This window comes from Diachasma alloeum, unplaced genomic scaffold, assembly GCF_001412515.2.
Source record: "Diachasma alloeum isolate Michigan unplaced genomic scaffold, Dall2.0 Dall_scaffold_00856, whole genome shotgun sequence".
Lineage (NCBI taxonomy): Eukaryota > Metazoa > Arthropoda > Insecta > Hymenoptera > Braconidae > Diachasma > Diachasma alloeum.
The window spans coordinates 202,685-216,670 of NW_021680977.1; the positions used below are offsets into that span (position 1 = coordinate 202,685).

Sequence of the window (13,986 nt, forward strand, 5' to 3'; positions counted from 1 at the left end):
AAAAACCGATTGTACGTCCCTTCAAAACTCTATTGGTTTTTTTGACAATTCTATAAAAAACCGCAGCTGTTTTTTTTTCGAAATGGAAATATTCAATAGAAAATATCTCACAGAAAGAATCAATAACATTGGAGTTGTCTATACAACTTATTCTATTGAAATATTTTCTACAGAAATTCCTCAGCCTAATTTTCCATTTTTTTCCTATTTTTTTTACGAGAAGAAAAGAAAATGGATTGAAAAAAGCGTGAAAAATTGTATAAAAAGATCAAATTCTATGGGTTTTGTGCTTAAAATGTTTCTGCTGAACATTTTTTATTAAAAAAGTACAAGAAGGGTGCACAATTTTTCAATGAAAGTTTTCATATGTGCGATTCATTCAATTCGTTACTTTTTCATTGTTTACAATTAACAACAATCGACAAAGAATTATGTTCGGTAATGAGTGGTTTCAGGGGAAAATGTAAAAATGCCTTTTCTATTCGGAGAACATATCCTCCTGAAAAAGTTACCTGGCATTTTCTCCAAAAAACACTCAGCATCGGATTAATATTATATTCAATATTACAATGTTGATGAATTTTCTCATAAAAATCATTCTGTAGATTTTACTTTTTCCTACTATGAAAATAGTAGGAATATATTTCTTGAGATTCGAAAATATTTATCAAGCAAGTGATCTCGAAATTATGTTGACTGACTTAATTGCATTGTTCTAACAATGAGGATATAATTGCAGAGCCTGCACAAAAGAGGCGAAAATCTTCACCAGGAACGATAAAAAATGGTGGAGAAGAGGTGAAACTTTATGGCTCGGAGCTGATCGTCTACGATAAGCACAATCGCTGTCTCTTAACAGATGGGGATTACGAATTAGGTCTGCAGGAAGTGCAAACCAACGTTAGGTCAAGTCCCAAAAAGCACAGCTCTTGGGAAACAATAAGTGATATCAAGGAGTGTGGCCCGTTCGAGGTATTCAGTCGAGGGCCAACTCTGAAATTCCGACTTAGCTGGACAACTGAACCCAGCAATGGTCTTGTTGATAGACCAACGCTTATTCATCCACTGCCTAATGGAGATAATAAGGAGAATCGACCCGGAAATAGTAAGAATTTACCTCAATAAATTTTAAATCTGGACTCTAAAGAATTTATTATTTTAATTTGCGAAAGAGTTTTTCGAATGAATCTCTGACTCACGTCATTTGAGAGGAAAATGTCGATTTTATTCCTCTTCTTGGCTAAAATCACTTATTGGCAAGTTAAACTGACTTCAAATATATTTTTTGAGAAAATAACAATGAGTACAAATGCATCAGGAGTGATTACATGATCGTTGAATTCTGTTTCTAGCCGATTTAGATCGTTGTTCCACGAATCTCAATAACAACAACGGATCACTGCCAAACTCAACTCCCCTGACTCCCTCGAAAATGGCGGGGACGATGGAGAAAATGGATACGTTGAGTGGAACGCAACAAATTGTTTACCAATTCCTATACAATAATAATAGTCGACAACAGACAGAGGCTTGTGAGGATCTGCACTGTCCTTGGTGCTCCCTCGACTGCGGTAGGCTTTACTCTCTGTTGAAGCACTTGAAGCTGTGTCACTCACGTTTCACCTTTACATACGTAGTAAGTAACCTATCATCATTAATTTGAAATTAAAGAAATAAATGATTAACTAAGTTAAAAGTAGAAGTCCAACAATGAATTATGCCGCAAATTTTGATACAAATTATTTGACAGCCATTCCTCGAATGAGCAGGTTTGGAAAAGAATCTCAAGAGAGCTTTTTCATCGTATCTTCCCCAATGACGATAGGAAAGTGGCTTATTTCATTCCGCGGATTTCCGTTATTTTTGACAATCCTCGGAATGATATAACTCCCGTTCCGCCGTTCATTTACGGAGAAAAATCGAACTTTATCGTGCAGTTATAACGAAATAGTATATTACGATACAAGTGAAAACAAGTCGAGAATAAACCCCAGAGTCGACAATAATAGATGAAATAACGATGTGTGATTTTTGAGAAAAAAAAAAGATTTTTGGATGAATTACTCTATATCAGCATGTATTGAATCGATCGACACAAAATTTCATACACAAGTGTGACTCAATAATACTAATTAGTAGCCAGAATTTCAGATGTTTATTGTACGTTTTACGTGTATTAGAGAACGCCACTTAACTCTTAATTGAACAAATTAGAAAAACGCGAGTATCTCGAAAACAATCGATTTTGACTGATCTTGATAGGCGGCGGCAAGCCGTGTATTTTGAAGAAATGAATAAATTAATCGGATCAGTAGTTTGGAAGATATTGAAGAAAATAGTTTTTCACAAAAAGTTGAATATCTTCTGGACCACTTGTCTGATTTCGCCTACCCACAATTCCATCCTGTAATATCATTAGAGCTACAATCTCACCAAATTTCAACATCCTATCTAAATTTTTTTAAGAGTTATCATGCACAGAACGATTTTCTCATAAAAACGAAAAACGCCGGTTATTACCAAACTGTCCCTAGTTACATAGCAATATTACGATTTGATTTGATAGATATTATTACAAGGAACATTTTAACGTCGAAAATCTCAATTCAGTCACGTAGTTTTCAAGATATTGGGGAAAAAAGATTTTTGAGAAATTGCTGTGTCGGAAAATACTTTTAGCTTCAACTTTAAACCTTTTTCTGTGAAGATTTATAAACATTTTCCGAAAAATTTGCATACACATCGGGACATACATACACACATTTTCTAAAAACATGATATCTTCACGTTTCATGACATTCTACATAATTTCCAGGCAAAATTAGAAGATCGTCAAAATTAACGATAACAAAGCTTCCATTCGGAAGCAAACAGTAGTTGTCGACGAGTGTGAGGCTTACAGGCCAAGTCGACGGCAAAATCTATAATCACATTTTTTTCATATGTATTGGACGATATTTTATGATAAATACTAGTGAAAAAAAGGCGGTTATTTGCGCACTCGTATTATAAATTCTATTTGCACCTAGGAATAGGAAGGAAACCAGGACATCAAAACCCATATGTTTACCAACACGTATGAAGAAATTCAATAGAAAAACTAGCGAATTTGCTAGAAAATTCTATTGGAATTCTATTCGAATTCTATTGCAAAAATTCTATTTGTTTTTTGCGCTGATTCAATTAGATATTCGATAAGAAAAAGTCAACAGATTTCAAATTTCTGTTCCAATTTTTCTCTTGAGATTGTTTTTATTAGAATTATTGGGCACAAATTTTCTAAGTTTTTTCCGCTGGATTTTGTTTTGTTTTGCATTACAGAATCCGAGTAGAAAAAACGTAGAAAATTGATGCTCAAGCATTCTTATAGAAACAATCTCAAGAGAAAATTTCAAACAAATTTCAAATCTATTGACTTTTCTTATCGAATATCTAATAGAATCAGCGCAAAAAACAAATAGAATTTTCCAATAGAAATCCTATAGAAAACCCATAAAATTTCAATAGAATTTTCTATCGCTAGGTTTTTTATTGGATTTGTTTATGCGTAAATCGACACGCAGGTTGGAATGTGCTGTTTTCCTCCCTTAGAGCACAATCTATTATTTTCCCTTCGTATAGCTTATTAAGTTTTTCAAAACATAGAGTCCTCAGAGAAAGGAATTCTCAACCTTTTCCCACCGAAAGCCTCGTTTCGTTACCCATCCTTTCTACGTGGCGCCAAACTAGTCTATAGGAACATTGAGAGAAATTACGGGAAACTTTACCCAGTCTTGGCAACCATCTTCCGAGTCCTTTCCCAAAGAAGGCCATCAGAGTTCAGACGACCGCTTATAGCAGTTTCGATGCCGTGTGACTGTTCCCAAGCCCATCCATGTACGGATTCGCGACTTTCGAACATGACGCTGGGAATAGTCACCTCACGGCCACTGCCATCGAGTCCTCTGCTTTATCTTCATTCACCCATTCCTTACAGAAATTCCTCTTTCCTTGTGAAAAATTAATCTGGGAATCTTCTTTTTTAGCCAATATCTCAGGGAGCTCGAATAGACGTAGCAATTAACGACTGTTACGATGGTTCGTACGCAGGAAGCCCACACGAGCTCATCTCCCAACCCTCAGGGATCACCTTTTCTCGAACAGGCCCCACCAGGCGCACCAGTGTCACCAACATCCTAGTCTGCCGGCCCAAGCGAACCAAACCTAGTCTCTCCGAGTTCCTCGAGCTTGACGAGAACGACTATGAGAGCCAGCGCCCCTACATCACTGGCCACAACAGGTAAATTACACTTTTCAAATAACTCGATTTTCACCAACGTGGATAAGGATCATTCCATGCTATTTCAACGGGGACGACTTTTTTTTTGCAATTGCATATATCACAGCGGGAGGACTAGATATACTATTAACAGTCCATTTTTTTTTTGTTAAAGTTATAACAATTGTAAAATTCCAATGAACAACAAATAGACATGCTTTTGAATATATATCTCAAAAGTTATGCATGTAATCCAACAATTTGAGAAGGGCTTTATTGTTGAGAAAGGATGGTTAGTTATGTAAAAAAAATTCATAGAAAAAAGTAAATATTTTTGGTATTTTTTAGATAAACAATTAGAAAAAAGGTTGGAATTTCGTGAATTCCACTCTGAAAAATATGGAAAAAATATATCTTGTGGGAAATATTATTAAGAACGCTGTGTCTAATTTTTGTTTCATGACATTAACTGCCTCGTAAAATATTCATTTTTTAATGAAGCCATGTGACGTCTCCGCCGCTCAGTGCACCGCCCAATTTGAGCGCTCCATTCTCTTCCAAAAAAACAAGAGTTTTCATGATTATTCATTTTTTTTATATCGATAAAAAAACATACTTTACCATGAAACAAGCCAAAATTTATTCGCTCATTTCGTGCTTATGGCCAATCGTTATTTTTTTCTTACTATATGGTCAGATTCTCGGCGCGGTAATAATCGGTCATGACGGGGGTCAGTGAAGATCATTGGACCGGTCATTTTCGTCACTCAAATTTCGGTATAACACCTCGATGTTGTGCCTCTCATCGAATATGAACATAACAATGAGGATGGGGTCATGAACCACCCTAGTGTAGCCATCGAGGGTTAACGTAAAAATTCATGTATCCGATTTAAGGCCCGGATGGATTATCTTTCGAACGTTATCTCATTTTTTTTCCATCCTCATAATCTAAAATATATTGCAATTTCTATTGGATTTTACATCGCGCAGGAGTCCATAAAAATTATTATTGTACAATAAAAAAAAAGTTGCAAAAAAATGAACATTTCCAAAGAGATTTTTTAATAACGATTTGCAAACACGGCTGATGGAAAGGGAATTGTGAATGAATAATTTATCATGGCAACTAACGGTCTGCCAGCCATTGGCGACGGTGACGAATGACGACCTATTGTCATTAGATATAGTAGATTATTAATTTTCAATGCCTCCGTATTGGGTTTATTTCCTAATATTATTCAAAAACACTGTTTGAAAATATTCAGTTTTTTCAACGTTTTTTTGATTCGACAATCATAATTTTTTGAGACTTCAGAGCTATGTAAAACTGAATCGCAATTGGAGAACATTTTAGATTATCAAACTAAACAAGTGGAAAATTGCTCGTGTCTTCATATGATATAGTCATTTTTGATAATAAATTAGCAATATGCTTCCGAATCGTAATTTTGGACATCATTTTCTTCTATTGTATATAATTCATTCTTTATTTTATGTTATTAAATTGTATTAGATTTATTTTTCAACTGTGTCAAATTTTCAACTTAGCTGAATGTTATCATTATCATTATTCTTATTATCCCTTTCTTCCGTACAACCCATTGTTTTTTTGCGGTCCTATCGGACCCCTTATCCCTCTGTTGCTTCTCGAGCTGACATTCTCGTCCTAACTACGTGACATTTACTTCAGGAGATATATTTTCTGTTTACGTTTCGGCGTTTATATTTTCGTTCGGCGATTTCCCAGTTATTGAAATCGGACTTTTTATCGGTTCCGCATTCCACAGGTTTGACGTCTACATAAGTCACGTTTAGGCCGTTGTTAATTATTATTAATATAGGATGGACAATTCGAAGTTGGCAAAAATCATCATAAAAATAAAATCCACAAATATAGCTGACGTAATTATCGTTCAACTAGGAAAGTGTGGAATTGAAACTCACATTTTGAGCTATAATTGAATTCATTGGAAGCATGATATCCCAAGATATCCCCGGAATTCCGATTCTCAGAAAATACAATAGTTTTGCAAATTTCATATAAAAAGATTATTGCTAGCGCCTTCGAACTCGATCAAAAGGGCATCTAAACAAATTTTTTAAGCCATCCTTCAATGAATTCACAATACTTTTTTCAGTTACCGTGGGACACCCGCTTTTTGAAAAAAATTGAAAATTGAAAAAAAAATTAAATAAATGAAATTTTAATTAATGTTGATAGATAGGGCTCAACAATACCTACATTTGATTAAAAAAATGATTTAATTTGATCGATTCATTAGTGAACAATTGAAGGAAACCTTTGTCACACACACACGTACGGACACGGTCTACAAATTACATTTTCGGACTTTTTGGATCATAATGGATCGATATAACCCAAAAAATCCAAAACTCAGATTTGAACGATTAGAATGCTCCCATTCGGAAGGAAAAAATATATATCATCGAAAATTCCATTCATGTCCTCGTCAACCCAACAAGTCCTCGGTCTGAGAAGGAATCCATTTACTCCCAATGCAATTCATCATCTACTTTCATTCCACTACCCAAACGCCCATTAATCTCTAATTACTTTCTGTGTAGACTTTACCACCACACAGTCACCTGTCTCCCAATCTACCCAAAAGAGATGGACGCCGATTCCGAAGGAGAGCACGACCCAAAGTGGCTGCAAACCAAAACCATGATGATGATAGACGACTTCACAGACGTGAACGAGGGAGAGAAAGAATTAATGAAGATGTGGAATTTACACGTGATGAAGCACGGTTACGTGGGGGATTGTCAGATTCCCCTGGCGTGTCAAATGTTCCTAGAAAAAAAGGGTAAAGAGCTGCTGATGAAAAACCTCTACAGGAATTTTGTCCTCCACATGTCGAGCCTCTTCGACTTTGGCCTAATCAGCCCAGTGGTTCTTTATCAAACGATCCAAAAGCTCCAGGAGATCATGAAAGAGGATGGTGAGGACGGAGCTGTGAAGAGGGTCCTGCAGAAGTCTCACGAGGCTCAGGTAGAGCGTTGGGTGACCACTGGGGTTCATGCAGAGCCCACAAAAGCCAGTGGAACTGCCAAAACTAATTTCAATAATGAAATTTCCAATTCCAATGCTCGACGAAAGACAACCCTACCTCTGGGCTCTCCACCTCCCTCCTCAGGGCTCAAATCAGTCCATAATAATGCCAGTAAGCATGCAACAATGATTGGGGGAGCAACAAAACCAGTGACGAATGGGAATAAAAATTCTAGTAATTCGTTCACTGTTAATAAGACTAATGGAGTTAGCAATGGGAAAGGAGAAGTTAATGGGGGTGGTGAGAGGTCAGAGACCTCTCAGACTGATGGGACTGGTGGAAGAGGGGGTAGTGAACTTCCACCGAGACGGAAGAGTACAAATTCGATTGTTCAGGAGAATCCATTGCCCATCAGGCGAAAGTCAATGGCGAGTGATAATGGGGGGAACGAGTATCATCGAAGGAAGCTCGTGCTTGATGCTATATCTGCGGGGGGAAGTGTCAATCAAAAAACATCTCAAAATGATAATTATTGAGGGATCGGGGACGATGATGCCGGGAGTGGGAGGTCCAAGATGTGTTGGAAGCTTTATGGGATTGAAAGTGCAGGGGAATGAGGACAAGAGTGACAAGGGCTGTTGGATATGATTGGCGCGAAAATTTTATAGTTGGGAAATGTTCATGAGAGATTTTCTTTCAATTTTTAGGAAGGTATTGGATTTGCGGGAGCAATGTTGAAAGAAATTTTCCATAGATGGTGAAAATTCGTAAGAAAAGGATCCTTTTTTGTGGAACTTCTGAATTAGATTGTCTCAATTCCGTCATATCCAACTGACTATCTCAGCCATTGTCACTCTGAAAATTCCAGAATGTATCTTTCACCTTCCAATGTGATAATTCGAAAGTAACATCTGAGTTGATTATCTCAGAAACGAGTACCTCTACAAGGAAATTTCGAGAGTTTTTATTCTGTGATTTTCTTGCTAACTTCCAGAATCTTGAGGTAACTGACTCACTATGTTTTATCACTGCCGTACAGATTTGATTGCACAAATTTTTCTTGGATCTCCTTGAACGAAGAAAAGAAAAAGATGAAAATGGTAAAAAATTGAAGGAATGAATCGGTTTATTACGCAGCTTGTGCGTGTTTATTACTCTTAATTTTTCCATTTTAATTCGCATACATTTTGTACAGTATTTTTATGCGATTGATCGAGAATAAATTGTGTGATCGATCATTAATTGATTCATTATCTGATTGAGTGAGTTTCATTTTCTCTATTTCATTTTTTTTTATTGAACTGCTGGAATAATCATAGTTGAGAGTGGGAGAAAGGAGGATAGTGAGGGATGTTTACCTGTTAGATCAATTTCTGTATTAAAAATAGAATTTTTCATTTTTACAAGAATAATTCACGATCAACGTGATGTTTTTTATTGCAACAATTGATTCGGAGTTCATTGCAGGACAAATGTGAGAGTTTTTTGTTTTCAGACACAGCATGTTTTTCCATATTTTTCTCTGCATTTTTTATTAATCGATTTATTTTAGTGAAGAATTTTTTCCCTTTTTTTTCATTTTTTTGGCAATTTTTTTTACTCTAGTCAGATTACAATTTCATTTCTTTCTGAGGTTTCTGAATGCTGTAGACGAATGAGAAATGTGCACGTTTCTATTGAATAATACCGTCGTGTTGGAACAATCACGAAGCTTTAAACTACCGGAAAAGGTCATTCAATTTGATTAGGTTTTTTTCTTTTTTTTTGTTTTTTTTTTTCTAATGATGAGTACTAGGGGTTGGATAAAGGGGCATTGGAATCTTTGAGATGGATTTATAGTTGAAATTTAAAGGTGACAAAAGAAATGAATGTTGAGTACAATTGACGTTCAGGAGTAAAGTCTCAGAATGAGATACGTGAATGAAATGTTTCTTAGAACAATCTCTGGAACTAACAAATGTTTAAACTCGCAGAAAGAAAATATGTTCTCGAACAAGTTTTGTTTTTAAAAAAAAGGCAAGTTGAGAATTACCAAGAATAAAAAATCTCGTGCTGAACGTTTGAAGAGTGTCCCTTGGATGAGAAATTTTAGTCGAAAAGATGGATTTAATTGTTTTAAAAATTGTTATTCCCTTTGCAAGCAAGAATTCCCATTTCTATCATTTTTTAGTTATTCCATAATATCTTAGGTATTTTTCTCCCAAAAAAATGTTGGCTTTTTGCAAAGTCAGGGAGAGTAGTTTTTCATTTCCAATCCTCAAAGATGAGAAATTAATTTTTAAATAGTGTAACAATGATCATAGCATAGCAATCCTATAACTTAAGAACAAAATATTTCTTGATCAACTTCACTTTATGGAAGATATTTTTATTCTGAAAGGGCACCCCTTCTGCGAATGATTTTGTTATTCAAATATTTTGTTATTGAAATCAGAGCGATTACTCATGTTTGAATCCTTCGTTTGTTAAAATGTAACAATTTTTAACTAGGCAATTATGAACTTGCCATTATTTTGGTTTAAACAAGACTTGCTTGAGAATGTTTTTCTCCAATTGTTGAGCGATTTAGACAAGGACTTGTCTACAGAGCAGAATGGAAGTCATTGGCAAAGTGACTTAAAAAATTTGTCCATCTTAGTTAGATACGATGAGATTTATCAAAATTTAATTTCAATTTCACATTAAAATTTCTCGTTTGATTATCTCAAGGTCTAGGTCAAGATAAATTCCTCAAAGAATTTTGTGACTTCATGAAACTTTGTCAAGCGCGCTTTAATTCACAAGTGTTCTTGGAAAACTCATGCTGAACTTTACCACTGAATTGCGATTAGTAACGAACACTGTGCGATTGAGCAAAAGTGCCTTCATTAAACCTGAGGCTTTTACGGAAAAATTAGATTTTTATTCGGAATTTTGTGTAGAAGTGATGCAGAACAGGACATGAATAGAAAATTTTCATACTGAGCATTTTTGCAAGTCCTTCGTAAATTACCCGGTTCAGAGAAAACTGTCGAAATATCTTTTTTCTGCAGAGCGTAAACTCTCGAATCAAAAATATCAGAAAAGGTTATTGGACAGTTCTCTCTGAACGCCTTTTGCTCGAGGATAGTCGCAAAATAATCGGTAGAACTGTCTGAACATACCTCCTTTCATCACTTCACTTATCGATTTCTCTATCTGAAATTACCCTTCGAAAGGAGAAATTATGATACTTACATCTCCCAGATTGTGCCCAAGCTACATCCATGAAATTATACAAAAGAGTAATGGTGTATTAATTATTTAATCCTCAAAGACCTTGTACGATACACGAAAATACTAATTAAATCTACTGCCTCTACGGTCGTGGCATTTTTTTATTATTGTATTTCATTTTCTTAATGAATACTGTAGACAAAGACCCGACCGTTACCCTTTAAATCTTACACTGTATATCGTAGATTGTAAATAGGTATATTGCAAAAAAAAATTCAATAAATTCTGTGAAAAAAAAATTAAAATTTGTGGTCTTTTTGAATGATTAAAGTTTATGTCCTCTGAATTTTTATAAGGACCAATTCCTTGACTCGGTCGTATTTGAAGTACTGGGGGAAGCCAAGGTTCACTTCTTCCAGGGTCCATTTTAGTCGTCTCCTGGCGATACAACGGCGGAATTCCTCGTAGGAGGGGGCCACCGAGTCCAGGTGAGCAATTGTGAATACAAAACGCTTTTCCATGGCTACGTAGACGGTGCGTTTGGTATCATCGGAATGTAAAATCTTTTCAAGAGTGGAGACAAAATGTTCGGTGATGTTGTCATCATAAATAACTGAAAGAAGAAGGAAAAAATATGATATTAAATATTCCGCGCCAAATGAGTCAACCGCTGACCGTCAACCTCTTGGAAATTAATTGCGATTTTCTAGGATTGGGGGGGCTGAATAACTATCTCTCAAATTTTTTCAGATTTTTTCGGTGATATGATTTTTTTTTCGTTTTTCCGTTTTTTTTCAATAACTCAAGTTTTATCCATCCGATTTTGATTTATTAAGCGTCAAAATTTTTCATTGTGTACTGTCTATAAGAATATTTTTAGTGAAAATTTTTTTTCGATCTCTAGATACTCATAATAACGAATTTTCGAAAACAAAAGTTGAAAAACTTGAATTTTGGAAATGACGTCGCAGTTGATTTGTTTCATATCTTTTCAGTAATTCCTATAACCAAAACAAGTATTTTGAGCCGTCATAAAAAGTGGACATCCTCCTGGATCTATTTCTATTTTCAATTTTTTCTTTTTAAAATTCCGCAAATTTGACTGTTTACCTATATATTACATATTTTTTCGATAAATAATCGAAGCCATTTTGGGGTATTTTGACTAAATTTGCGAAATTTCGAAAAGAAAAAATTAAAAATAAAATAGACACAGGAGGATGCCCAACTTGCATGATGGCTCAAAAGACTTGTTATGATTATAAGAATTACTGAAAAAAAAATTTTTTAAAGCAACCGTGACGTAATTAGCAAAATTCAAGTTTTACCATTTTTTTCCCCGAAAATTCGTTACTTTACGCATCTAGAAAACGAAACAAAATAACCTGAAGCCTAAAATACCTGTATAGGCGGTAAAAAATTATCTGCGAACTGAGCTGCCGAAAAAATCTGAAAAAATTTAAGACAGTTTTTTACCCCCTCCCCCCCAATCGTAGAAAGAATCACCATTAATTTCCGAGAGGGTGAGGGTCAACAATTGACTCATTTGGCATAGAACACCTTATATGTGTTCAGGAATTGTGAGGAAAAATTGGTGACAGGAGATGCTTTTGATGAGGAATTTTCAGCCTACAGAAAAGTTTTGTTGACAGTTCTTCGAAAAATCGTTCATTTCAGATATAATCACATAGTTAATTTGGACTCAATTCATCCCACGGCTATCTTGCCCAAGAAATTTTCTAGAATGACTACTCACCATCCGCAGCAAGAATGATCGCGGACTCTGCCAATTTTCTCTTCAAACTTGTAGGCCAATCTGTATCTTTGAAGTTCAACGCCATCACATTGAACTTTCCTCGAATGTACTTCGAATTCCGTTGAGCATTTCGTTTGATCAAAGGTAGAATTTCTCCTAAATCAATATCTGTAATGAAATTATCATTAAACATTTTACAGTTATCACTGTTGACCTTTTAGGTGTAATGCAGCATTTACCTGTACAGGTGACTTCTCTAGCTAACATTGCTGCGACAATGCTCGTCAAACCCACTCCAGATCCTAATTCAACGACATTTTGGTGCTCAAACTCTTGAGGATTAGCCATGATAAAATCAGCTAATAAGAAAGCTCCTCTCCATAATTGTAAACCCACAAGTTCCAACTGTGTGCAGATACTGTGTTCAATCAGAAGTATTCCTTCTTTTCTTTGAAGAACCAAATCTCCCTCGTGATCGTAAGTCATTAAGTTCTTGGGTTTCATGTGAGGAGGATATTCGAATGCAAATTGAGTTACTACATCTGGGAAAACAAAATTAAATCATCAGCTTATAATGGTAAGATCTCAGTTGACTCAACCAATCACAATTGTTAATTTGGTAGCTTGTGACAATGTACACTATTTTACTCCTTTTCATTTAAGGGATGGCACAACTCGAATATAAAGATGACGTATTATTTTTCGGTGGAGAATAATTTCCAAAAAGTTTTTTACACCTATCTGTGGATAATCTATCAGGTTAAATCACTCCTAACACTGGGTCATTTTACTTCCAGAGCGAAAAACGAAACAAAAACAGGAAGGAAAGGATAAAATACACTCGACAGGGGTTGATTTCCCTTATCTTTCTTTACGGCCCAACGTACCATTGTGTGAAGAGTGGTAAAATTTTTACGAATGGACAATTGTATCAAATCATCGAATAAGGATTTGGCTCGAGAGGATTCGACCCTAACTTTCTATTAAAAATAAAAAAGTGTTGGATTTGATTGAACGAAATCTTATTCAAAAATAAATCTGTATATGCAGAGTGTCCCAAAACTCTTGACCGTAACGTCATAATATACAAGTACGTCATAATATGCGTTTTCGTCACTCGGCCCGATAAACGGCGCTTACTCGGGCTCTGTCGAGAGGGGGTAAAGAGAGTTTACCGCGGCACTTGAATAATCGGTGCTCCAAGGAGGGTAAATGAGACGCTCGGTGCTCCAAGGAGGGTAAATCTCACTTACCCATCCTAGGAGCGATAAAGTGGGCGTCACCATGTGCCCTGACGTTCCCCCCACTTGGGCATGCGCTCTGCGTTCGGGTAAACGTATAGTCGGATGAGCTGTACAGCGCCTCTAGCGGCCTTCTCTACAACTTAACCCACTAGTGGTAGCCATGTTGTTGTGTGTCATTGAGAAGATTTATCATTAGAAAAAAGTCACTCTCCGAGTTTTTGTTCAATTTAAAGTTGATATTTTTGTTCAAAAAACAACAATTTCTAAAATATCAGTATTTATAACGTCGACTTCTGTTCTTAATAAAAGAAGAAAAATTGAACAGCTGAGTATCTTCTTTTATCTTTGATATCTGTTCTTATTTTCTATTTTTTATGCAATTTTCTTTTCACAGGTCCAAAATTACCGTCATCAACCTACTGTTTTTGGATATTTTGGCGGACTTTACTAGTTATTTATTTTCGCATCAACTGATATTGATTTTATTTCGATTTATTTTTTTCTATTGCTTTTATT

General features: G+C 35.6%; 2 protein-coding genes across 3 annotated transcripts in view; one reads left to right on the plus strand and one right to left on the minus strand.

The window, feature by feature from the left end:
* Positions 1-10,769, plus strand: part of LOC107044974 (polycomb protein suz12-B) — a 25,868-nt gene extending 15,099 nt beyond the window's left edge. The window contains exons 5-8 of the mRNA XM_015267057.2: positions 740-1,105; positions 1,353-1,636; positions 4,026-4,279; positions 6,848-10,769. Coding sequence (XP_015122543.1) covers positions 740-1,105; positions 1,353-1,636; positions 4,026-4,279; positions 6,848-7,811 — 1,868 coding nt within the window. The 3' untranslated portion in view covers positions 7,812-10,769. The remainder of the gene's footprint in view (positions 1-739; positions 1,106-1,352; positions 1,637-4,025; positions 4,280-6,847) is intronic.
* LOC107044975 (methyltransferase-like protein 22) overlaps positions 10,540-13,986 on the minus strand; it is a 7,412-nt gene continuing 3,965 nt past the window's right edge. Inside the window, exons 1-4 of one of the 2 annotated variants that reach the window (XM_015267059.2) lie at positions 13,114-13,197; positions 12,466-12,768; positions 12,227-12,394; positions 10,540-11,083 (exon numbers count right to left, since the gene is read on the minus strand). In XM_015267059.2, coding sequence (XP_015122545.1) covers positions 10,803-11,083; positions 12,227-12,394; positions 12,466-12,730 — 714 coding nt within the window. In that variant the 5' untranslated portion in view covers positions 12,731-12,768; positions 13,114-13,197 and the 3' untranslated portion in view covers positions 10,540-10,802. Of the gene's footprint in view, positions 11,084-12,226; positions 12,395-12,465; positions 12,769-13,113; positions 13,198-13,986 lie in introns of those variants that run through there. The other variant, XM_015267058.1, reaches the window with a different exon arrangement.